General features: G+C 44.2%; 1 protein-coding gene across 2 annotated transcripts in view; it reads right to left on the bottom strand.

The window, feature by feature from the left end:
• Positions 1-27300, bottom strand: part of GAN (gigaxonin) — an 85285-nt gene that overhangs the window by 20300 nt on the left and 37685 nt on the right. For both annotated transcript variants that reach the window (XR_011024659.1, XM_068259637.1), the window contains exons 8-9: positions 18188-18324; positions 17983-18111 (exon numbers count right to left, since the gene is read on the bottom strand). Coding sequence is in view for 1 of the 2 variants with exons in the window: in XM_068259637.1 (XP_068115738.1) it covers positions 17983-18111; positions 18188-18324 (266 nt within the window). In the remaining variant the exon portion in view is untranslated. The remainder of the gene's footprint in view (positions 1-17982; positions 18112-18187; positions 18325-27300) is intronic.

The raw sequence follows: 27300 nt of genomic DNA, 5'->3' as shown, positions 1-27300 counted from the left end.
GCGGAGCCAGGCTGCACGCTGGCGTTACAGAGGTGAAGGTGGACTCGGTTGGACGCACTGCCCCATGTCCCGCGGCCGGGGCACACAGTGGTCTGTAACGTGTTCTGCCGGTGATGTTTTATTAAAGCCTCTTTTATCTTTGGAACCGCCCGATGTGATTCATAATTTGTGATACGCAAGAAGCAAGTCATGGTCTGGTGAGTGAACTTACAAAGGGGGGGCGCTACTTGTATAATTCCCAAGGTGGTGGACATCCCCCAGGAGTGCAGCATGAGTTGCAGACTGTGATAAGTTTAAAGCTGGATACACACGGGCTACGGCCGTTGCTGTTGCTAGCACACAGGAGACGTGTGCGCAACAGCTCGGCGACAGCTCCGCCTGAGCGACAGCTGTCTACACGTCTCGGCCCAACAGGCAGAGATGCATGGAAGCTATCGCCGAAGGGTCAGCCCCCGCCGGAAGCTCCGTTGGCAGTGTGTGGGTAGCTGTCGCTAGTTCGCATACACACGGCGGACTAGCGACAGTTGTGGAGACAGATGTTGCCAGGCGATTGAACTTTTCAATCGCACGGACACTGCTGTCTCCGGCGACAGTTCGGGGTGCGCGCCTCATACACACAGAGGACCTGTCGCGGCAACATTCGCGTGCCACAGTTGTACCCCGTGTGTATGGGCCTTAAGACAGTACTTGGCACTATGTGCGCATCCATTTGTTGTTTTAGGGTCATCCTCCTGCTCTTGAGTAAGGAAGGTATTGATGCGCAGCTTTACTTGTGGATAGCGTTTGAAAGAGAGGTGACTGACTTTATCTGCAATCCCCATACTGTACTGAGGTTGGTCAGAGGCACCTCATCGGAGACGCCACATTTGCTTTGATTACAGATCAGTTGCTCTTTTTTCACAGCCTGAGGAAGTGGGCTGTGTCGCTCAAAACGCGTCACAATATTTGGAACACACAAATAATATAATTTTTTTATCACACTTATAGAGTTGAATCATCTATGGGTAGGCGAGTACCTCTTTCTCTTATTTTATATTTGAACATTGTTTTATCCTTTTGCGCCTCTGTTCCCTTTATATCAGTTAAGGGTTTTGATCTGGTGAGGTTTATTCAAGAACAATTAAAAAAGACAACACGTTTCTTGGGTCTCTGCCTGCTGCCTCAGGTCAATGAAGTGCCTTAAAGGGAACCTTAACTTGTGGGGAAAAAAAATTCACTTACCTGGGGGCTTTCCCAAGCCTCCTGCAGCCGTCCTGTGCCCGCGCCGGTCCTTCGGTGCCCTCCGGTCTCCCTCCGCGGCTAAGTTTCGTTTTTGGACAACTGCCAGTCGTCCTCGGGCAAAGCGTCCTCTTCTTCCGCATTACCCGACGTAAAGCGCGTCCGCATGACAAGACGCGTCATGCGGACGCGCTTTACGACGGGGAATGCGGAAGAAGAGGACGCTTTGCCCGAGGACGACTGGCAGTCGGCCGAAAACGAAACTTAGCCGTGGAGGGAGACCGGAGGGCACCGAAGGACCGGCGCGGGCACAGGACAGCTGCAGGAGGCTTGGGAAAGCCCCCAGGTAAGTGAATTTTTTTTCCCCACCAGTTAAGGTTCCCTTTAAAGGGAAGATCCACGGAAAATAAAAAATAAATAAAAAATACTAATCCACTTACCTGGGGCTTCCTCCAGCCCGTGGCAGGCAGGACGTGCCCTCGATGCCGCTCCGGAGGCTCCCGGTCTTCTCTGGTGGCTCACCCGACCTGGCCAGGCCGGCTTCCTGGTCGGGCTTCTCCTTGCGCTCCAACGTGCGTCTCACGCGGTCGCGCTGACGTCATCGGACGTCCTACGGACTGTGCAGGCGCAGAACTACTGCGCAGTACAGCCTGGAGGACGTCCGATGACGTCAGCGCGACGGCGTGAGACGCACGTTGGAGCGCACAAGAGACCGACCTGGAAGCCGGCCTGGCCAGGTTGGGTGAGCCACTGGAGAAGACTAGGTGCCTCCGGAGCGGCGTCAAGGGCACGTCCTGCCTGCCACGGGCTGGAGGAAGCCCCAGGTAAGTGGATTAGTATTTTTTTCTCCGTGAACCCTCCCTTTAAAGAGGATCCGAGAAGAACTTTTACTCATTGCATAATTGTGTTCCTTTCATATAGTTTATAGGGCATTCCTCAAGCCGAATAATTTTTGTTTTAACACTAGAGTATTAATATTGTTGTAATATTAGAGTATTATGCGATTTCTAATACCCTGTAAACTAAACAAGCCTCGCCCACAGCTTCTCGAGTGCCTTGGCACTCTCAGACACATGTAACAAGGACTTATGGGAGCTCAGTCTGGGCAGGAGGAGGAGGAGGTTACTAGCCAAAGATTTCAGAGGCAGAGGGGAGGAGGGAGGTGAATTTTTCACAGGCTGAGAGCTGGAGATACAGATCAGCTTGCCTGTGTGCTATGTGACAAACCGAACATGGCTGCCTTCATTGTATCACAGGAATAAAGAATCATAAACTGTTAGAGCTGTTTGCAGCTAGATTTGCTGTGTAAACCATCTAAATGTTAGATAAGATAGACAAGTTACTTGTTATAGTTAGTTTTTCATCTCAGATCCACTTTAAGGAATTCAGTTTGTAACTTGGGCGCAAAATTTTGCATATAATCAAATCAGATGCTTGATTGGCCAAGTCAAGTAATCTATGGGCACCTTAAAAGCACAATGTACTGGTGTGATCATGCGTACATCTTAAATAGATGATAAACTAAATAATGCAATCCTATTGTATTCCCAATCAGGGTCCTATTTTAAACACACTTGAATTTTAGGTATACAAATGCTTAAACACTTGTTTACATTACAGAGCTGGTGAGTGTCACAGCAGAGCAGTTATTTGTACAGCTAATACAAGGGTTGCCAGTACAAGGCTTGCATGTACTGAATACAATGTTATGATTCATCAGAGGATAATGATTAATCACCAGTGAATGAGGGTGAGAATGTGGACAGTCTCCACACAAGAGGGTATGCTAAATTCCACATGTTACTCATTATGTGGGCTTGTGACAGGGAGGCAAAGCAGGGAAGGCCAAGGCCTTTATCTCAGTGACGTCAATGTGAAGAGAGGATGCTCAGGAGAAACACAGAACAGAGAGCGCTGTACTGCAACAAGAAGACACCTGTATACTGGCATTAACATGATAGTGGACCTATAATTGTGTTTAGAATAATTTAAAATGAGGTTCTGATCAATAATCCAATACACTTAAGGTAGCCATACATTAGGTGACTTGACAGCCAATCGACCATCTGATTCGAATATTATAATCAAATTGGATGAAAATCTGTGCCAAGTGCATGCCTGATAGACGATGCGACCAATATGGGGCTAATATTGGTCGCATGAATTGGTTGGACATGCTGAAAGAAGTAGGGCGACTTGCTCGATCGGGTGTGTGGCGGTAACGGCGAGCGATATCGGGATGGACAACAAACACGACGAAACTCCGACGCTGCCCCCACTAATGTTCAATGTGCCCCACTATACATTACCCATCTGTGTCCGCCGCTGGCTCCATCTTCACACGCGCCCCATGTGGTTGTTGGAGTAACGTGGGCGAGTGTGTGACGTAACACGCCCACGTGTACATCGGCAACCATGTGGGGCGTGTGTAAGGATGAAGGATGGAGCCCGAAGACAGCGGCGGACAAGGACAGGTAATGTATAGTGGTACTGGCCCCCTCTTTTGCCCTAGTGGTGCTATGCGGCCCTAAAGCAAATGGGGCGAAGAAGCTTTCCTGACTATGTACTCATTATTCTGGAGGCGACATAAAAATGAGCACTGAGCATTACAAACAAGATTTGATACATTTTTTCTAGGATCCCCTGAATCCCCCTAAATCTTCTGTATCCCACAACTCCGCCTAACGCTCACCTGCACCCATGTGCCTAACCTTGGCTGTGCCCAATACTGAACCTCTAAAAACAAGAGGATATTGTGTAAATAATTCAGTCATTTTACCCACACAGCAATTCTGCCATAAAGAAAATACAACTTGTATGTCAATTAGCATATGGCTATGGTAAAGTTAGAAATAACACGCAAAGGTTACTGTCCTAAGGTGTATTGCACTTATATATGACAAAAAAAATCAAATCAACCGGGAAACATTTCTAGGTCTAAGAAAGTAGGCACACTTCCTTATATGGCAGTACATGTAAGCCAGGTGATTTCTACTCCGCTGTTAAAAGTAGTGCAAGACATAGGAAAGGCCCTTATTACCTTGCCAGGAAACCCAAAAACTCCATGTATCATACTTTATAAAAGTTGGTAGGATGTCCTTAAAGTGGGATTATTTTTCCTAAAACTAAAATTTCAGTAATTACTCTTATTTACATAAAATAACATTTGAAAGCCTTCCCAAATATTCCCTACATGTAAAATCCTCTATTTTCAGTTCAGAGAGCAGTAGAAGCTTGCTTCTCTCATCATTGGCAAATCAAGAATCTCCCTGTGCCTGTGTGTTAACTCTGCCCCCTTCCATTTCTGATGTGACTTCAGCAGGGAGGGAATTGGAGGGCAGAGTGAAGACACGGTACAAGCAGAATCTTGCTTTTGCCAATGACAAGAGACGAGCAAGCTTCTACTACTCTCTGCAGTGAAAATAAAATATTTTACACACAATAAATACTTGGGAATGCTTTCAAATGTTCTTGCTTTAATGTAACTAAGAATAGTTACTTAAGTTCCAGTTTTGGAAGTAGAATCCCACTTTAAAGAGACTATACAGTCTAAATAAACATGTATCAATTGCTGCTAAAAAAAAAAAAAAAAAAAAAAAAAAAGGTTATAATGACCTGGCAGGTGTTTTTCTGTGACTCAGCTGTTGAGCCCTGTGTGCGCCGCCTTCTGGTGTGTAGCCGCACCCCCTTGCAGAGACTAGATGTGGCACTTCCGTGATATTCTATTGCTCAAGTAGAGAGAGCACCATGGTGTTTTGTTGCAGAAGCTGACGCACAGGGGCCTCGGCGGGTGTGTTACAGAAAAAACACCCGGCAGGACATTATAACTTTTTATTAGAACTGGATACATGCAATGTTTATCTAGACTGTACAGTCTCTTTAACCACTTGCCGACCGCCCACAGCCCATGGGCGGCGGCAAAGTGGATGCCTTAAGGACCGCAATACGCCTTAGGGCGTTGCGTCCTTTTCCTATGCCGGGGGAGCGATCGCGTCATTGATGACGCGCGCTTCCCCCGGCAACTGGCTCCGCCCACCCGCCGTAACATCCCGCCGGCCATACGGAAGCGCCGGCAGGATGTTAACCCCGCGATCGCCGCTACAAAGTGTATAATACACTTTGTAATGTATACAAAGTGTATTATACAGGCTGCCTCCTGCCCTGGTGGTCCCAGTGTCGGAGGGACCACCAGGGCAGGCTGCAGCCACCCTAGTCTGCACCCAAACACACTGATCTGCCCCCCCGCCCACTGATCGCCCACAGCACCCCTCAGACCCCCCCCTGCCCACCCCCCAGACCCCTGTTTGCACCCAATCACCCCCCTAATAACCCATCAATCACTCCCTGTCACTATCTATCAACGCTATTTTTTTTTTATCTCCCCCCCTGCCCCCTGCCCCCTCCTGATCACCCCCCACCCCTCAGATTCTCCCCAGGACCCCCCCCCCCAGACCCCCCCCCCCCCCCCGTGTACTGTATGCATCTATCCCCCCTGATAACCTGTCAATCACCTGTCAATCACACATCAATCACCCCCTGTCACTGCCACCCAACAATCAGCCCCTAACCTGCCCCTTGCGGGCAATCTGATCACCCACCCACACCAATAGATCGCCCGCAGATCCGACATCAGATCACCTCCCAAATCCATTGTTTACATCTATTCTCTCCTCTAAACACCCACTAATTACCCATCAATCACCCCCTATCACCACCTGTCACTGTTACCTATCAGATCAGACCCTAATCTGCCCCTTGCGGGCACCCAATCACCCGCCAACACGCTCAGATTGCCCTCTGACCCCCCCTTATCAATTTGCCAGTGCATTAATTACATCTGTTCTTCCCTGTAATAACCCACTGATCACCTGTCAATCACCTGCCAATCACCTATCACCCATAAATCACCCCCTGTCACTGCCACCCATCAATCAGCCCCTAACCTGCCCCTTGCGGGCAATTTGATCACCCACCCACACCAATAGATCGCCCGCAGATCCAACATCAGATCACCTCCCAAATCCATCGGTTACATCTATTCTCTCCTCTAAACACCCACTAATTACCCAGCAATCACCCCCTATCACCACCTGTCACTTTTACCTATCAGATCAGACCCTAATCTGCCCCTTGCGGGCACCCAATCACCCGCCAACACGCTCAGATTGCCCTCTGACCCCTCCTTATCAATTCGCCAGTGCATTAATTACATCTGTTCTTCCCTGTAATAACCCACTGATCACCTGTCAATCACCTGCCAATCACCTATCACCCATCAATCACCCCCTGTCACCCCCTGTCACTGCCACCCATCAATCAGCCCCTAACCTGCCACTTGCGGGCAATCTGATCACCCACCCACACCATCCGATCGCCTGCAGACCCGCAGTCAGATCACCTCCCAAGTGCATTGCATCTGTTCTCTCCTCTAAACACCCACTAATTACCCATCAATCACCCCCTGTCACTGCTACCCATCAGATTAGACCCCCATCTGCCCCTAGGGCACCCAATCACCCGCCCACACCCTCAGACCCCAGCCCTGATCACCTCGCCATTGCATTACTTGCATCTATTCCCCCCACTAATCACACCTTGAGACACCCATCAATCACCTCCTGTCACTACCTGTCACCCCCTAGCACACCTACCCATCAGATCAGGCCCTAATTTGCCCCGTGTGGGCTCCTGATCACTCGGCCAAACCCTCAGATCCCCCTCAGACCCCCTTCTGATCACCTCCCCAGTGCATTGAGTGCATCTATTTTCCCCTCTAATCACCCCCTGAGACACCCATCAATCACCTCCTGTCACCCCCCTAGCACTCCTATCCATCAGATCAGGCCCAATACAACCTGTCATCTAAAAGGCCACCCTGCTTATGACCAATTCCACAAAATTTGGCCCCTCATAGACCACCTGTCATCAAAATTTGCAGATGCTTATACCCCTGAACAGTCATTTTGAGACATTTGGTTTCCAGACTACTCACGGTTTTGGGCCCGTAAAATGCCAGGGCGGTATAGGAACCCCACAAGTGACCCCATTTTAGAAAAAAGACACCCCAAGGTATTCTGTTAGGTGTATGACGAGTTCATAGAAGATTTTATTTTTTGTCAAAAGTTAGCGGAAATAGATTTTTATTGGGTTTTTTTCACAAAGTGTCATTTTTCACTAACTTGTGACTAAAAATAAAATCTTCGATGACCTCGCCATACACCTAATGGAATACCTTGGGGTGTCTTCTTTCTAAAATGGGGTCACTTGTGGGGTTCCTATACTGCCCTGGCATTTTAGGGGCCCTAAACCGTGAGGAGTAGTCTAGAAAACAAATGCCTCAAAATGACCTGTGAATAGGACGTTGGGCCCCTTAGCGCACCTAGGCTGCAAAAAAAGTGTCACACACGTCAGGAGAAGTAGTATAATGTGTTTTGGGGTGTATTTTTACACATACCCATGCTGGGTGGGAGAAATCTCTCTGTAAATGGACAATTGTGTGTAAAAAAAAATCAAACAATTGTCATGTACAGAGATATTTCTACCACCCAGCATGGGTATGTGTAAAAATACACCACAAAACACATTATACTACTTCTCCTGAGTACGGCGGTACCACATGTGTGGCACTTTTTTACACCCTAAGTGCGCTAAGGGGCCCAAAGTCCAATGAGTACCTTTAGGATTTCACAGGTCATTTTGCGACATTTAGTTTCAAGACTACTCCTCGCGGTTTAGGGCCCCTAAAATGCCAGGGCAGTATAGGAACCCCACAAATGACCCCATTCTAGAAAGGAGACACCCAAAGGTATTCCGTTAGGAGTATGGTGAGTTCATAGAAGATTTTATTTTTTGTCACAAGTTAGCGGAATATGACACTTTGTGAAGAAAAACAATTCAAATCAATTTCCGCTAACTTGTGGCAAAAAATAAAATCTTCTATGAACTCACCATACTCCTAACGGAATACCTTGGGGTGTCTTCTTTGTAAAATGGGGTCATTAGTGGGGTTCCTATACTGCCCTGGCATTTTAGGGGCCCTAAACCGTGAGGAGTAGTCTTGAAACAAAAATGACCTGTGAAATCCTAAAGGTACTCATTGGACTTTGGGCCCTTTAGCGCAGTTAGGGTGCAAAAAAGTGCCACACATGTGGTATTGCCGTACTCGGGAGAAGTAGTATAATGTGTTTTGGGGTGTATTTTTACACATACCCATGCTGGGTGGGAGAAATACCTCTGTAAATGACAATCTTTTGATTTTTTTACACACAATTGTCCATTTACAGAGTTATTTCTCCCACCCAGCATGGGTATGTGTAAAAATACACCCCAAAACACATTGTACTACTTCTCCCGAGTACGGCGATACCACATGTGTGGCACTTTTTTGCACCCTAACTGCGCTAAAGGGCCCAAAGTCCAATGAGTACCTTTAGGATTTCACAGGTCATTTTGAGAAATTTCGTTTCAAGACTACTCCTCACGGTTTAGGGCCCCTTAAATGCCAGGGCAGTATAGGAACCCCACAAATGACCCCATTTTAGAAAGAAGACACCCCAAGGTATTCCGTTAGTAGTATGGCGAGTTCATAGAAGATTTTATTTTTTGTCACAAGTTAGCGGAAATTGATTTTAATTGTGTTTTTTCACAAAGTGTCATTTTCCGCTAACTTTTGACAAAAAATAAAATCTTCTATGAACTCACCATACTCCTAACGGAATACCTTGGGGTGTCTTCTTTCTAAAATGGGGTCATTTGAGGGGTTCCTATACTGCCCTGGCATTTTAGGGGCCCTAAACCGTGAGGCGTAGTCTTGAAACGAAATTTCTCAAAATGACCTGTGAAATCCTAAAGGTACTCATTGGACTTTGGGCCCTTTAGCGCAGTTGGGGTGCAAAAAAGTGCCACACATATGGTATCGCCGTACTCAGGAGAAGTAGTATAATGTGTTTTGTGGTGTATTTTTACACATACCCATGCTGAGTGGGAGAAAGATCTCTGTAAATGGACAATTGTGTGTAAAAAAAATTAACAAATTGTCATTTACAGAGATATTTCTCCCACCCAGCATGGGTATGTGTAAAAATACACCCCAAAACACATTATACTACTTCTCCTGAGTACGGCAATACCACATGTGTGGCACTTTTTTGCAGCCTAACTGCGCTAAGGGGTCCAAAGTCCAATGAGCACCTTTAGGCTTTACAGAGGTGCTTACAATTTAGCACCCCCCAAAATGTCAGGACAGTAAACACACCCCACAAATGACCCCATTTTGGAAAGTAGACCCTTAAAGGTATTCAGAGAGGGGCATGGTGAGTCCGTGGCAGATTTCATTTTTTTTTGTCGCAAGTTAGAAGAAATGGAAACTTTTTTTTTTTTTCCTCACAAAGTGTCATTTTCCGCTTACTTGTGACAAAAAATAATATCTTCTATGAACTCACTATGCCTCTCAGTGAATACTTTGGGATGTCTTCTTTCCAAAATGGGGTCATTTGGGGGGTATTTATACTATCCTGGAATTCTAGCCCCTCATGAAACATGACAGGGGGTCAGAAAAGTCAGAGATGCTTGAAAATGGGAAAATTCACTTTTTGCACCATAGTTTGTAAACGCTATAACTTTTACCCAAACCAATAAATATACACTGAATGGGGTTTTTTTTTATCAAAAACATGTTTGTCCACATTTTTCGCGCTGCATGTATACAGAAATTTTACTTTATTTGAAAAATGTCAGCACAGAAAGTTAAAAAAATCATTTTTTTGCCAAAATTCATGTCTTTTTTGATGAATATAATAAAAAGTAAAAATAGCAGGAGCAATCAAATAGCACCAAAAGAAAGCTTTATTAGTGACAAGAAAAGGAGGTAAAATTCATTTAGGTGGTAGGTTGTATGAGCGAGCAATAAACCGTGAAAGCTGCAGTGGTCTGAATGGAAAAAAAAGTGGCCGGTCCTTAAGGGGTAGAAAGCCCTAGGTCCTCAAGTGGTTAATCTTGGCAATATGTTTATTTAGCATAAGATTGTTCAGTGATACTAATATTTTATCTGGAAATAAGTGGGGGATCTCCAGTTAGCAGCTGGATGTTTCCTAGCAATAGCATCAATAGGAGGTGGATGCTGGGAAATCATATTAACGTTTCAGCTGAGATGGGAGACGGATGTTGGGACACGAATGTCAAAACAAAAATGGGCCCACTGCTGTCACACCAAGAAGAGTGTTTATTACTAAAAAATAGAAACCCATCTGAGAATCTTGTACATGGTTTATTATACCCCTCAGCTGACACGTTAATATGGCAGTGTTGTTTGATGGGGTTCTGGCTTCAAAGGGGGTATAGCCAAAATCCTCTGTCATGGTGGAAATAAAGGTTGCCAATTTCTTATTGGGGTATGCTACAGGCCACCACCTATTCATGAAGCTGCAGAACTGCAATTACTACAGCAGATTGAAAAAGCTGCAAGTAAAAATGAGGTTATAGTTATGGGTGATTTCAACTTTCCAGACATTGACTGGAGTATTGAGGCTACCCATTCTGGTAAAAGCAGCAGATTTCTGGCAGCACTACAGGACAATTACTTGACTCAAATGGTAACGGAACCAACTAGGGGGAATGCGTTACTGGATTTGATCATTTCTAATGGACCAGATAATGTATCAAATGTGCAGGTTCAAGAACATTTGGGAAATAGTGATCACAACATGATAACGTTTTACCTGGTGACTGATAGGCTGTGGGGCAGCGGGACCACTAAAACTATGAATTTTAGAAAAGCAAAGTTCATTCAACTCAGGCAGGCACTAAGTTTGGTGAACTGGGATAATGTACTACAAGGGGAGGACACTGAAGGGAAATGGCAAGCTTTTAAACTTACTCTCAATCAATATTGTAGTATGTATATCCCATATGGAAACAAAATATCTAGGAATAAAAAAAGGCCTCTATGGATGAATAGAAAGGTTAGGGATAAAATGAAGAGGAAAACGAATGCCTATAAGGTCCTAAGACAGGAGGGGACCGAGGCGGCATTAAACAATTATATATTTATTGTATTTATAAAGCGCCAACATATTACGCAGCATATAAGGAGTGCAATAAACATTGTAAAAAATAAATTAGGCTGGCAAAGATTGAAGCTGATAATCAAATCGCTAGGGATATCAAATCTAAACACAAAAAAGTTTTACAAGTACATCAACTCTAAAAAAAAAAAAAAGGTTGACTGTATAGGACTCCTAAAAGATGAGGGGGAAACTCAATGGTGGATGACCAAGGTAAGGCAGAGTTATTAAATGCTTTCTTTGCTTCTGTCTTCACAAGGGAAACATCACTGTTGCAAATTACAGAGGCAGAAGAGTCTCAATCTTCTAACTGTAATATTAAATATTTAACGCAGGAATAAGTGAAGGCAAGACTAAATAAATTAAAAATAGACAAGGCACCTGGCCCGGATGGCATGCATCCTCGGGTCCTAAGGGAATTAAGTTCAGTTATAGATAAACCCCTTTATCTTATCTTTTGTGACTCTCAACTGGCAGAGTCCCAGTGGATTGGCGTACAGCCCACGTTTTCCCATTATTTAAGAAGGGCAAAAAATCAAATCCAGGAAATTATAGACCTGTAAGCTTAACATCAGTTGTATGCAAACTATTTGAGAGTTTACTAAAAGATACTATACATGACTTCATAGTAGAAAACAATCTAATTTCTCAGCATCAACATGGGTTTACTAAAGACAGGTCCTGTTTGACTAACATGCTCAGCTTTTATGAGGTAGTGAACGCTAATGTGGTTATTGGGAATGCTGTAGATGTGATATACTTGGACTTTGCAAAGGCCTTCGACACTGTTCCCCACAAAAGTCTGGTGCAAAAGTTGAGGATGCAAGGACTGGGGAAGAGTCTGTGTTCATGGATAGGGAACTGGCTAATGGAAAGAAAACAAAGAGTTGTGGACAATGGCTCATACTCAAAATGGGAGACTGTTAGCAGTGGTGTCCCACAGGGGTCTGTACTGGGTCCAGTGCTCTTCAATTTATTTATTCATGACCTAGTAGATTCAGTAGTGAGCAATGTTGCTATTTTTGCAGATGATGCAAAATTGTGCAGAATCATCAACTCTCAGGAAGATAGTGACATATTGCAACAGGATCTGGATAGGATGGCTATATGGGCACATACATGGCAGATGAAATTCAATGTTGAAAAATGTAAAGTCATGTATTTTGGTCGCACCAATGGCCTAGCACTATACAAAATAAATGGGATACAGTTGGGGACATCAAACTTGGAGAAGGACTTAGGGGTACTCATCGACAAGTTAAATAATCACACTCAATGCCAAGCCACTGCAGCTAAAGCTAACTAAATTTTGGGATGCATTAAAAGGGTTAAAAAAACTCAAGATGCTAGCATAATATTGCCCCTGTTTAACTCTCTAGTAAGGCCACATCTGGAATATGGAATTCAGTTCTGGGCACCACATTACAGGAAAGATATTGCAGTTTTAGAGCAGGTGCAGAGACTAGCTACAAAATTGATACGTGGGATGAAAGGTCTCACTTACCAAGAAAGGTTAGATAAACTGGGTTTATATAGTCTAGAGAAAAGATGCCTTCAGTGGGCAATATAAAAGCTTGGCAGATAAGCTTTTTTGTCCCTAGACCTTCTCAAAGGACTAGAGGACATGATCTGCGCATGGAGGAAAACGTTTTAGCCATTTATTTAGGAAAAGGATCTTTACAGTAAGAACAATTAAGATGTGGAATGCATTGCCACAGGAAGTAGTTATGGCAAACTCTATACCTGCATTTAAAGGGGGCTTAGATGCTTTCCTTGCGTTGAAAGACATCCATCGCTACAATTACTAGGTAATGCCTAATGATGTTGATCCAGGGATTTTATCTGATTGCCATCTGGAGTCGAGAAGGATTTTTTTTCCCTTTTGGGGCTAATTGGACCATGCCTTGTAAGGGTTTTTCGCCTTCCTCTGGATCAACAGGGATATGTGAGGGAGCAGGCTGGTGTTGTACTTTGTTCTCTGGTTGAACTCGATTGACGTATGTCTTTTTTCAACCCAAATAACTATGTAACTATGTTTAATGCTGTTCAAATAGAGGAAAATCATCAGATTTGTACTGAAGATTTCAGATAATGGCAGAACATGGCTTTTGTAGAACGGAATGCTGACAGACAGAGGGCCAAACTGCCTGCTCAGAGTAAAGGGAAGGGCATGGCAAAGTGATGGGGCTCTCAGACATAGATGGGGGGACAAAGTATTTTGGTGACAGAGATAAAGAGGGGAACTCAATTTGGACAGAGACTGAGGGTAAGTTGCCAGCTGACAGATGCTGAATGTGGAGCCACTGTACATTACTCACCAGCAGGGACCCTGCTAGCCCCAAAGATCAGTGGCACATGCCACGGATCTATTCTGGGGTGCCACGGATGTCCCCCAGGCAGAGTCAGGCAGTAGTACTCATCTCCGGCTACTTGGTCTCCAGATTCTGCAGACATCTTTTCTGGGATCTCCCCTTAGTGTTTGAGGATGAATCAGAAGCTAGAGCTCCTAGTGTCTGATTCTCAGATGCTAGGGGGGAGAATCGCTAGCTACAGAGGATCTCCCCAGACTTGGAGAGTGGATGGAGGAGATGAGTAGTTCCGCCCGCTGTGCTACTCTGCTGGGAAAGGGAAAGGTTCATATGGAGGGACAGGGAATACACACACATCCATGCCCCGTATGAAGGTTCCACAGCATTCAGCATGTCACCACAACACCCAGCATGCCTCATAGAGGCACCACAGCACCCAGTATGCCCACTAGAGGCTCCACAGCACCCAGCATGGCACCAAACACCCAGCAAGCCACAGCTTGCATTTTGCTGCGCAGGCCTACATGGACCACAAAGATAGACCCTGAACTGCCCACAACCTGGAGATAGAGACAAGGCGGCACAGACAGACATGGAATCCCCGGGAGGAGAGACTGTGCAGACAATGTGACCAGGGGGTCTTGGAGGATGAGGCCCACTTCCTGCTACACTGCAGGAAATACGCAGCTGTGAGGACTGTCCACTTCCAGAGACTCTCCGCCCACACCCAGGATTTTGGCTCCACAGATGAGGAGAGGAAACTCTACATCCTACTGGGGGAAGAGGAAACAACTGTGCAAATAGCTGCCCGATATGTCATGGCCTGCCACCAACTGAGAGGAACAGGATACCACATAGACTGTATACTCCCAATACCCCTCTATGGACTGTATATCCCAGCCCCCCATAATGTCCCTTACATCCTCCACGTCCTATGGACTATATACCCCAACCCCCTATACCCTTCCCTTATTCCCCCCACAACCCCCTCCCCATGTTAATGCTTTGTTTTGCTTTGGCAATCCCAAATGTATTTGGTCCTGCCAATAAAGCTTTTTCTTTGGATTGGATTGGACTGCTGTTAAGTTCATGTGCATTTGGCTCCATCTGCTCACCAGCTCACCAGATTCCTGCTGCCACAATGCTGCACCAGTCCTTCTTTCCTCCTGCCAACATTTAGACAGGAGAATGCATAGGGTCGGGGGTTAGTGTTAGGCGTTTCGAATATCGGAAATGTAATGTCACTGATATTACAATCGGCATCCCCTGGCACCCAACTGAACTAGTAAATGAGATAACATATGCTCCCTCTAAAGGTGCCTATTAATGATACAATCTCATGGATGATTAACCAGACGGGTACCGTTAATGTTGCCAATCAACTACGAAGGGTCGTTCATTCGATTGTTTCATCAAACCACTTTGGATCAATTATTTTTGTCTGATCAAAATGCTTTTCCCCTCCATTGATGGGCCCAAATAATCCTTTCCAATGGATCGCAATGATCGGTTGGTCGATCGCTCAAGAATTTGGATCATTAACCTCCTCGGCGTTCTATTGAGATCGCCAGGGAGGCTGCGGGAGGGTTTTTTTTTAATTAAAAAAAAACTATTTCATGCAGCCAACTGAAAGTTGGCTGCATGAAAGCCCACTAGAGGGCGCTCCGGAGGCGTTCTTCCGATCGCCTCCGGCGCCCATAATAAACAAGGAAGGCCGCAATGAGCGGCCTTCCTTGTTTTGCTTAGATCGTCGCCATGGCGACGAGCGGAGTGACGTCATGGACGTCAGCCGACGTCCTGACGTCAGCCGCCTCCGATCCAGCCCTTAGCGCTGGCCGGAACTTTTTGTTCCGGCTGCGCAGGGCTCAGGCGGCTAGGGGGGCCCTCTTTCGCCGCTGCTCGCGGCTAATCGCCGCAGAGCGGCGGCGATCAGGCAGCACACGCGGCTGGCAAAGTGCCGGCTGCGTGTGCTGCACTTTATTTGATAAAAATCGGCCCAGCAGGGCCTGAGCGGCAGCCTCCGGCGGTGATGGACGAGCTGAGCTCGTCCATACCGCTCAGGAGGTTAATGGGCACCATTACAGACATCCAAACTTGTATACCTGGACCTCTAGCCCTAACCTCCCAAGTCTTAATATCGGACATTAGAATAAGGATTGCCAGTATTGGCGAGAAAAAGAATCAGCAACCAACTGATCTGAGCGTTGTTTGGCCTTATAAGTGAATTGCTGTATGTTCAATGTTTCTTACATGCATAAAAAAAAAATAGTATTTACTCCTCTTGACAGTCCTACACTAAAGTAAAACATGTAACTAAAAGATCAGCATGGCAGATTGAACTATGAGAAGTTATTGAATCATAGTACTTTTCCAAACACTATTAACGGAGCACTTGTAGTAAAACTAGGTGGCACTATCATTCTTGGTTAACAGTGACACTAGGTGGCACTAGCACACTTTTTCTAGAGTTAATTATATAAGAAGGCACTTTCTATGCTGTAATAATTACACAGCATTTTTTATTCCAGAATGTACTAGAAAACTGTAGCATGGCTGGGTCTTCTAACATCATATTACCACACAAATGCATAGTGAGGTACTTTTCCAAGAGACAGGGCCAAAAGCCATAGTCATAAAATGCCACTCTAAACCAAATGATCTTTGCACTTTTAGGACCTGAGCCCACTAACGCAGTTGTGTCCGCTTTTCAACATCTGTAACAATAATGTGTAACTGAAAAGCGGACACAACTGCATCCGTGGGTTCAGGCTCTAAAGCAGAAAGGCTATGGTTGCTATGGTGATCCCTATGCTATTTCATGAAGGGTGTTCTGGCTCTGGAGGCCTCTCGGTCTTCCTTTGTAGCAGCGTCATCCCTCTTGTACACCTGGGGAGTACCACCCTGCGCATCTGGTGGGCTCGGATGCCAGTATCATTTGTTCTATATACTTCTGGCCTTTTCTCCTCTCGATTGAGCCATACAGAATCTTGTGTCACGGCCTGATGAAGGGCACATTTATTGTATAAAGAGCCCGAAACGAACATGTGTCGTTGCCTTTAAGAGACAACGTCTATTTAAAAATCACAATCAAACCAAGCCAGAATATAGTGTTTGTCAGTTCCATGAGCTTCATTTCCTCCTTTTGGATGTACCATTGATTATATGAAGATTTATTATATGGAATTGAAGAAACCCTCTTTTTAATCTTTTGTCTGTATATGTTAATAAAGTTTTTCTACAAAGTTTTAATACAACAAGACTGCACTCCGGTTCCTCAATTTTTTGAATCTATGTCCTTTTCCGTAAAGTAACTCTGGAGGCCTCGCCATCAGCAATCTGCTTGAAACAACCTGTCCGATCTCTATGGCAGTTCCTACTACAAGCTGTAGCTGAACAGCAACTGCTCATTGTCCACCTAGTGTCACTGTTAACAGACAGGGCTACAAGCCCGGTTTCGGCCCAAAGTTGCATAGATAACTGAAAGAGACTAACGAAATTGCCAGCCTTATTTCTTCTATCCTATAAGTTTCTACACCTGTTCTAATGTGGTCTGGATTACTGCAGCCTTTTCTAGTTGCACGGTCTCTGTAATAGATCTAATCTTCTTTTCTTGTGAAGCCTTGTCGAGCCAAAGAGGAATGCACTGTCTCTGCTGTGATAGGGAGAAGTTATGCACGCCCCCTGCAGGCTCTCCTGTGTGTGTATGAGTCACAGGCAATGTCTCTGCTCACAGTCTCTGCAAGGCTCATGGAGCTGAGACATTTCAAACAGCTGTGAGTGCAGAGAGATCAGTGCAGAGCTCAGACAAGCAGCTAAGGCAACACATGGGAGTAACATTCCAGCAATCAAGTCACATTTGAGAGGAGCTTCTGCAAACGGGCACCTGCTCTGATGATGTATTTCCTGTTTGGCGGCCATCTTCATTGTTTACAAAAACAATGAATAAAACAGTGATTTTATCACCAGGAAAGCAGTGGGAGCGGCGAAAAGGTCACAGAGGGGGCTAGAAGAAGACAACAAGCGGTCTGGTATGTTTATTTATGTAAGATTTTCACAGCGCTGTACATGTTAGACGGCGGTTTCGTTCTTAACTGTTCTGTCTAACAGTCTCCCAAGTGGCAATTGCCACTTGGAGACTGAAGGCAGAGCTCTGCTCCGCCCACCAAGCAGGAGATGCGCGCGTAGCCTGTGCACAATCTCCTGCAAAACAGAGCCCCAGGACTTTACGCCGATTGGCGTTCGGTGTCCTGGGGCTGCCACGGCCATAGGCGTGACGCGGTCGGCAAGCAGTTAAAGGCATGCCCATGAGAGGTGCGTGGAGTCCCTTTAATATATGTGTGAAAATATTAACTTTTCTGCATTCACCAATAAATTGGATAATGAGGAGAAAGTACCTTTTGAAGTCATCATGGTAGAACTCGGATTTACAGGCCACCATTTCACTATTTTGTTCATTTTCCCGACTTCGGACCCCACCAAAGACATAGAGCTCCAAGCCAACTCCGCACGCTACGGCTCCAAACCTGGAAGAACAAGCGTGTGAGTGAAGACCCTGCTCACATGCAGTTCCGGTAATTCCACAACACCCCATATCTTCACCTTCTCTCCTTCAGCGGACAGATCGCCGTCCACTGCTGAGTTTTGGGGTCATAACACTCCACTGACTCAAACAGCTTTCCATAGGATCCTCCGCCCATTGCATAGATTTTTTTCTTCATTGCAGCATAGCAGCCAATCTATAATGAATACATTCATATCAGAAAAAAAACAAATGAGAACAAGATACAAATAAAATAAATATGTACAGTAAGTTTCTTTGAGATGAGCAAATCTACAACAAAGATCAAGGGTATTTTTTACCAATCAAAAGTATCTAGCCTTTGCAAGTTTTTGAGACATTTTGCTTACAAGTGTGTGTGTTACATACCCACAGATATGAGATGGCAGTGGGCATGCAGGACCTGAAAAGGATACAGTGAAAGCCACAAACCCTGCATCACGTTTTTTCTGTTACTATGGACTATAGATGATTAAAGGGAACCTAGAGTAACTCAGGCATAAAATCAATTATTTATTTTAATTTGGTAAACAAGTAATACGGATGCTAACCAGGCAATCCAAAAGTTAAAATCACTATTACTTTTCTTGTTGATAAATGATCATTCCTCAGTTTACCTGACTCTTATGTGGTACACACAAAATTTGGTACACAAAAAGGAAGTTGCAGGGCATGCTGGGTTGTCCTTTTTTGCTTCTCTACTCCCCCTCAGACTTAACTTTTGCAGCCTGAGTGGCTAAAGCCTTTTTCCCCTCCCACACCTCTGTTCTCTCTGATTGGGCCAATATTTCTCATGCTGAGACAATGCACTTTCGATAGTGAAAGGCAAGCAAATCAGGCAGAGGAGAGTAAGGGAGGAAATTACATCAGAATTGGCTTCAAAATAGCCACACTTAAAATGGGAAATGCTAAGAAGGATTTTCTCTTTTTTTACTGTAGAAAAATCACTACAATCAAACCGTGGACAGTACAATACATATGTTATGTAAGTAGAGCAAGTATTTATCTACTTATATATGTGTTTTTTTTCTGAGATAGTATGGCTGACAGCTCCTTTTTAAGGGAAATAAATAATTGCCTATTTACTTACCTGGGGCTTCTTCCAGCCACCTGGTCCCTCACCATGACCCCTCACTTCACCATTCCTCCGGTGTCCCCCTCCGTCAGCCCACTCGCACACCCATGGCCGGGAGCGTTCTGCACATGCGCGGTAGCATTTTTTGCTTATTGTGCAAGTGCAGAACGCGCCCAACTATGGGAGCATGTTGGAGGAGGCGTGTGGCATTGGGCTGTGCAAGATGCGATTGGAGGCAGACACCGGGGGAACCAAGCGGCGTAGGGTGATGGCGAGGGACCAGGATGACTTCAGGGGGCTGGGAGAAGCCCTAGGTAAGTAAATGGATATTATTTTTTTCACTTCCTTAAAATGGGCAGACATAAGGTGCGTACACACATGCAACTATAGTCGTTTGAAACGATCGTTCCCAGATCATTTCAAACGACGATCGTTTGAAAAAAAGCAGCCAACGACCATGAAGTCTAACGACGAACGAGCTAGATCGTTCAAAATGAATGATCTAGCTTGGCGGATTTTTCCCAACGACGATCGTTTGCAAATGTAGTATATCGTTGTAAAAGATCGTTCGTACTAGGCTTGACATGCGCATTTCACTATTTCTCCATGGAACTTTTCATTTTTATGCGCAAGCGCAATCGTTGCTTTATTTGTTGTAACGTTCGTTTTAACAATCAGATCGTTACACACCTTTTACAACTAACTTTACTTAGGTCGTTCTTTCTTCAATTAAAAGTGGACCTCCATGCATAAATGAAAAATCCATCAGCAATGCTTTAATGCAAAGTTACATTTACCAGAGTCTTGTCCCGTGAAGCTGCCCTGAAGTCCCTGCATCACTCCACTTCTGCCGCTTAACCCCGCCTCCTCTCTCTCCTCCGAGAAAAACACCGAGCGATTTACTACATTAAATTGATGGCGGTTTTCTCGGAGGAGAGAGGGGAGGCGGGGCCAAGCGGTAGAAGTGGAGAGATGCAGAGACTTCGTGGCCGCTCTGTGGGACAAAGCTCCAGAGGTAAATATAACTTTGCATTAAAGCAGGGATGGCGGATTTTTATAGTTTATGCATGGAGGTCCTCTTTAATGTGCCCACACACCAGACTATAAAGAAGATTTAATTTTACAGAAATTGGATAAAAATGATTGTACAGAAAAATCCGAGGTTTTTTTTTTTTCAATTCAAGCAAGAATTCTGACCAACGGCTCCATTTTTATAGATACAAGTTGATCGGGAGTGGCTGGTTTTTCTGGTCAATTTTCTTTTACTAAAGGTTTATTTCAGAAAATTGGATCATATGAAAGAGTTTTACAAGCATTTCAAAGATACAAATGATATAAAATTGCTCACAGGTACATACTTGTAGAATTATACAGTATATTAACATATATAACCAGGAAATCTGTGATCACTTTATAATATCTGCCGTGAATTAAAGTGATCCAGGCAATCCTTATTTGTCTTAGTAAACCTAAAAGGCATTTAACTCTTTTGGATAAAACAGAACAAAATAAATGAAAATAAAAGAAGATAAATGAAGCGGACGCACTTCCTACACTGCCTGCATTTACATCTAGTCTGAGTACAAGTGATACCCAGATCTTCTCAATAATCTATCGTGTATTATACATCAGGTGGTGGAAACATTTTGTCCATAGACCAATCGTCCCACATTGCATGGAATAGAGGGAGAGTATTTGAGATAGTGTTTGAGATATAATCCACTAATCTAATTTCCTCGACTCTACTTACAACCTGATCAAATGCAACATTGGGAGATTTCCAGTTTCTGGCAACTACCCATAAAATGGCGGCTATAAAGGTACCATATATCCTGTTCCATTTTTTAAGAATTGTGGGATTAGTGGACCATAAAAGTATATGTTGAGGGAGCAGAACGATTGGTTTCCTGCTCAGATTAGACATTCCCTGGCGAAATTTATCCCATATTGCCTGCATAACTGGACAGGACCAGAATATGTGTGTAAGAGAACCAACATTTTGACAGCCTCTAAAGCATAAAGGAGATACTGAAGGGAATATTCTATGCAGCCTCTCTGGGGTTCTATACCATCTTAGCACCACTTTCAGGGCTGATTCTCGTATCATTGGGGACTTGGTGGCTTGTGATAAGTTTGAGTTCATTCTGGCCCAATCAGTAGTGTCGAGAGTAAGACCTAATTCAGATTCCCAATCCATCATATTTTTAGTTTTTTGTTGGGATAGTAGACCGTTCATGAGGTTGTATAGTATAGATATAATTCCCTTGATTGGGTTAGAAGACAAATAAAGGTTTTCATATGTTGTACAGTTCATAATACCAAAGGGACCTGAATATCGCATAAAGAAATGTTTTAATTGCGCATATCTATAGTATTCAGTGGTGGGAAGGTTTTTGTTAGTTTTAAAGACCTCTAGTGGAATAAATTTGTCCGCTATCCAGAATTTATTAGAGGTAGTTAATGAGTTTGTTATCCACCATTGAAATGTGGAACCATCTAGGAAAGCTGGGGGGAATTCTGGGTGACCTAAGAATGATAATTTTGGGGGTTTAATGGAATGGAGATGAAATTTATCTCTATTATTGTACCAAAGACTCAGGCCATCTGCCACAATCAGGTTCAGAGTTCTTATTTGTTTCAAGAATTTTTTATCCAAGTAGGGCATAGTAGATATATTATATGGTAAAATAGAATCTGACTCAAATTGTACCCATAATTTAGTATGTGTAGGCCCAAACCAATCTAAATTCTGCGCAAATCTAGAGGAGAGAAAATATAGCCATAAATTAGGAGCCCCTACCCCACCTGCTGAAACCCGCCTATACAAGTATATATTTTTGAATCTTGCTGGCTTATTATTCCATATGAATTTATTTAAGAGTCTCTGAAATTTTAGTATTAAGGGCCTACCTGGGCTCACTGGAAGTGCTCTAAAGTAATATAAAATCTTAGGCAATATTACCATTTTTAGGGCTTGAATTTTCCCTAGCCATGATATCCTGTATTTAGACCATTCTCCCAAAAGTTGGGTGAGCGTCCTAAAAAGCGGTTGGTAGTTCGAGTCTATGAGATTTCCAAAATGGGGGGTGAGTTTTATTCCCAGATATGTGATTCCCTGAAGCATCCATTTAAATTCAAAATTTGCTTGGTACAGCTTAACCACCTGTGGAGGGAAATTTATTGGCATGGCCTGAGACTTTGCCACATTCACCTTTAAGCCAGAAATGGACCCAAATTTCTCTAGTAGCCCCAATAAAGAAGGCATGGAGGTTAAGGGTTGTGTTAAAAATATAAGAGAATCATCGGCATAAAAACTGGCTTTATATTCAGTGTCCCGCATTATGTACCCCTTGATATTTTCATCAGTCTGAATAGCTAAAGAGAGCGGTTCCATAGCGATCGAGAATAGCAAGGGGGACATGGGGCATCCTTGTCTAGTGCCTCGGCCCAATACTATAGGAGATGATAGTAATCCAGGTATTTTAATTCTAGTGTGAGGGTCTTGATATAAAGTAAGTATTGCATTCAGAAAGGGGCCAGAAATACCCATACAGGAAATCACCTTATAAAGATATGACCAGGAGACAGAATCAAAAGCTTTGTGTAGGTCTAACCCCAGCATAAGGAGGCGTTCGTTATGTAACTTAACATCTTGTAATATATTACAGGCCAGTCTAACGTTATCCGTAGTCTGACGCTGGGGTACAAAGCCTGACTGCAAGGCTGATATCAGTGAAGGGATAACCAGGGATAGACGGTTTGCCATTATTTTAGAGAAGATTTTCACATCATTATTCATTAATGAGATTGGTCTGAAATTTTGGGGGAGAGAAAGATCAAGGTTAGGTTTGGGTATTAAGGTAACATGTGCTTGAATTAGCTCATTAGGAAATCCAGTACCTTGAAGGGCATTATTATATAATGTTCTAAGATGTGGTGTTAAAGTTGTAGAAAAGGTTTTATAATATCTACTCGTATAGCCGTCCGGGCCAGGTGCTGTCATATTTTTTAATGATGATATAGCTTCTGAGATTTCTTCTGAGCTAATTGGTTGATTTAGGGATTCTTTTTGATCTTCAGTGATGGTTGGGATCGGGAGGGAGTCCAAAAAACCGTCTATCCCTGCATCCTGATTGTCCAAAGGGCCAGCAAATAGTTTTCTATAATAATCTTCAAATATTTTAATAACCTCCCTGGGGGCAGTTGTCACTGCACCTTGTTTATTTTGTAATCTGTACGTATGAGGGGGCTTGTAATACTGCGATAGCTTCCTCGCAAACATTGTGCTAGCAGTGTTACCATGTAATAAAAATTTTGCTTTAGAAAATTTCAAAGCTTTTTCTGTGGCCTCAGAGAGTAGCAGGTTTAACTGCTGTCTTTTTTCCCGTATAATTGTTAGCAATGTAATATCGTGTGAGGCCCCATGTTGCTTATATAAGGTATCCAGTTCCCTTGTTAGGTTTAATATCTTTGTCATTCTTTCCCTTTTGCGTCTAGTTGCTAACTGGATAAATTTGCCCCTAATTACAGCTTTGTGAGCTGCCCATAGGTTGCCAACTGAGACCTCTCCGTTATTGTTGAAAATAAAATATTCCTCTAAAGAGCTATGAATTTGGCTGACTATATTCGCATCTTGTAATAATAGATCATTCAATCTCCAATTTTCCATAGAGAAGGGAATACCTAATGCTTCAAAGGAACCCATCACAATACCATGATCCGACCATACACACGTACAGATCTCAGGGGAGGTCGCATTAGTTAGTAATATAGGAGACACCATAATGTAGTCTAATCTTGCATATGTATCTCTGGGAAATGAGTAATAGGTATATGTTCTATCCCCCATATGAAAGGTTCTCCAGATATCTGTGAGTTGAAAGGTAGTCATACCTTTAATTAAAGTTTTGGGAAATATTCTAGCCCATTCTGTGTTTTTGCTTCTGTCCACTAGAGGGTTAGCTACACAGTTAAAGTCTCCTGTTACAATTACATGAGAGGAATGATAATTCTCTAATCTAAAAAAAACCTCTTTAAAAAATTGGGCCTGAGATGTCTGTGGCGCATAAATATTACATATGGTTATAGCTTTTCCGTTAAGGGCCCCCTGTAGAATTATAAACCTGCTATCTGGATCCTTGTATGTGTATTGAACATCAAAGGGAACACCATTTCTAATTATAATGGCGACTCCGCGGGTCTTGCTGGCGAAGGTAGTGTAATATACCCTGGAATAAGCTTTATCCAGAAACTTTGGGAAATTAGTTGCAGAAAAATGCGTCTCCTGCAGGCAGATTATATCTGCTTTCAAATGTTTGTATTGCCTAAAAGCTTTCCTTCGTTTCTGTGGGGAATTAAATCCCTGCACATTATGGCTAATAATTTTCATACCCATGGTATAATGTTTTGTAAAAGGGATAGCAGCATATATAGGTATAGGTCATAACTGATCCTCGCCAGCAAGGTTCCCGCACCACACATAATGTATCTTTAAATTTTTTGTGAGCAAGAGAAAAAAAAATAACTATAGGTAGGAAGTGCGTCCGCTCAATACAACTAAGCTTAAAACAAAGTGAAAACAACATTAAATTTAGCATAGTGCTTAATATTAACATATATAATATATGCAAACCGCCTTCAAAAGGTAGAAACAGATAACAACGTTCCACAGGTCTAACCTCAATAAGGGGTTAGATAGGCCTGAGATACCACGGACCAAGGAATAAACCCTGGAGCGGGGGGGAGACACTTAGCACAGGCCCAAGTCCGGAAGACTGCCTTAGAAGTCAAAATTATTCATTGAGGCATAACACAGGGTAGAAAGCTTTTCAATATACACATAATAAAGATTTGAAAAGAGAGCAGACAAAAATGAGAAAGAAAGGGGACAGGCCTGATCTTCGTGCTCCTGTCATTCCTGCGGCCTAGGAGATGGCTGGTGCTTTCTCGGGGAGGGAGTTTTTCGAGGTGTCCATATTGGGGAGAGAGGACGCTCCGTTTCAGTTAGTGCACGTTCTGGTGATCTTTGAAGGCCCAGTTCATTGAGCAATCGCGTGCCATCTTTAGGTGTGATAACCACATGCATTGTACCGTCCACGGGCACCAGTAACTTAAAGGGGAATCCCCACCTATAGCGGATCCGCGCATTTGCCAGCGCAGCAGTGATATCTTTTAGCTTTCTTCTTTTTTCCAGTGTAATAGGTGAGATATCCTGAAAAATCTGTAAGCGGTGGTTTTCAAACTCCAATGAGGGTTTAGCCCTGGCCTCTTTAAGGATCTTTTCTTTAGTCAGATAGTCCTTCAAACATAATATAACATCTCTAGGCGGTTTATCCGGGCCTGGGGGGACACGTAGAGATCTGTGTACTCGATCGCATACAAATGCATTATCAGGTTCATCAGGTAATAGTAATTGAAAGATTTGTGTTACCTGAGGTTGGAGATCAGTATATTGTTCAGGCAGGCCCCTGATTCGCAAATTGTTCCTTCGATTTCGGTTATCGAGATCTTCCGATTGGAGTTGTAAAGTAGTAACTATGTCTTGTAGCTTTTTATGATCCGCTTGCAGAGTCTGATGAGATTTCAGCAAGTTATCATGCTTCGTTTCTAATAGATCTGTTCTGGAGCCCAGTGATGCAATTTCTTGAGTCAATGTGGATTCCACCTTGTGTAGTTCCGTGGAAAACTTCTGGGCCAATTTGTTATACATGGAGTTAAGACTCTCTTCCAAATCTTGCTTCGTAAGCCCCCGAGAGTGTTCTGGCATAGTTGTAGGCCAGTCCTGGCCTGCCTCAGAGAGCGAGTCCTGGGAGCGTGCAGGAGACGCGCCGCCATCTTGGATCGACATGGCTGAAGTGCGCGTTCGGAGAAAGTAATCCGAAACAGGTCTTTGCCCCTTCGCTCTGTCTCTTTTCCTCCTCTGTGACATGCACTCACGATCCCTGCTAGGGCATCAGATGTTTGCGGCGGTGAGAAGTGCTTCAGTGCCCTATATAACGGCAAGATAGACCCGGGCTCCTCGGAGCTACATGCAGTTGCTTCCGCTCTTCAGCGCGCCGCGCATGCGCCCCTTTTCTGGTCAATTTTCATGAAAATTGAATAGTTTGTGGAACATGTTAACACTGGTGTGTGGTACATTGGTAAAAAATTTTAAATGTTACAATCAATCAGAAAAAAAAAATATAGAATTCTCGAATTGAAAAGAAATAATAAAATTGTATTGGGCGTTTCCCCCTTTAGGCTTGGTCCACACTAGGCACGGTTGCAGAACGCAATCCACTGTCCGGGCTCCGGTTGTCAAAAAACGAAACACAAACGGATCCGTGCTACCCTTTGCAGCATACTGTACGTTTCAGATCCGTTTGCATCTTAAAAAACAGATCCCTAGCCCTGGCCGTGGGTGGGGCCGCCGAACTGGAGGGGGTATCGGCCACATCGGCGTTGGTGGCCCTACCCTCACCTGGGTCCCCCCATCCCCGCTCTTTATCCTGCTATTTGCGCAAATGTAACTGTAATGCAGTGAGCGAGGAAGCAATTACCTTCCTTCCTTGCGTTCCACCGCTCGCCGCGTGACTTCCTGCAATGCCGCCTTCTATACTTTAGTGGGTGGCATTGCAGGAAGTGACGCGGCGAGCGGAGGGAGGTAGGTAATTGCTTCCCTGCTCGCTGCATTAAAATTACATTTGTGCAAATAGCTGGAGGGAGAGCGGGGACCCAGATGAGGGGGGCAACCCTCCCTCCCCGCTGTGCCTGATGCCCCCTTCCTGGCTGCTACCGCCTCAGGCTACCTGGGGACACCTATGGGTGGTGATGTAGAGGAAGGAGTAGGCAATACAGATCTCCCTCCGTTTCTGTGTGCAAAGTAGCCAGTGTAGAGGGAGATCCGTTTTTCTATTGCCTTTGAATGCCCCTGCGTGTATCTGGGTCTGTGAAAATCCTGCAAATCCGGACTCTCCGTTTAGTTTTTCAAACCGGATGCCCCACAGATCAGTTTTTAAATTGTATAAAGAGGACGCTATTTTTAACATTGGTATCCATGGCTCCAGTTTGGTCCAGGCCAAAAACCAAGCCATGGATATG

Source organism: Hyperolius riggenbachi, chromosome 11, assembly GCF_040937935.1.
Source record: "Hyperolius riggenbachi isolate aHypRig1 chromosome 11, aHypRig1.pri, whole genome shotgun sequence".
In the NCBI taxonomy this organism is placed as follows: domain Eukaryota; kingdom Metazoa; phylum Chordata; class Amphibia; order Anura; family Hyperoliidae; genus Hyperolius; species Hyperolius riggenbachi.
The sequence above is the reverse complement of the archived record's forward strand: the minus strand, read 5'-3'. Positions and strand labels throughout refer to the sequence as shown.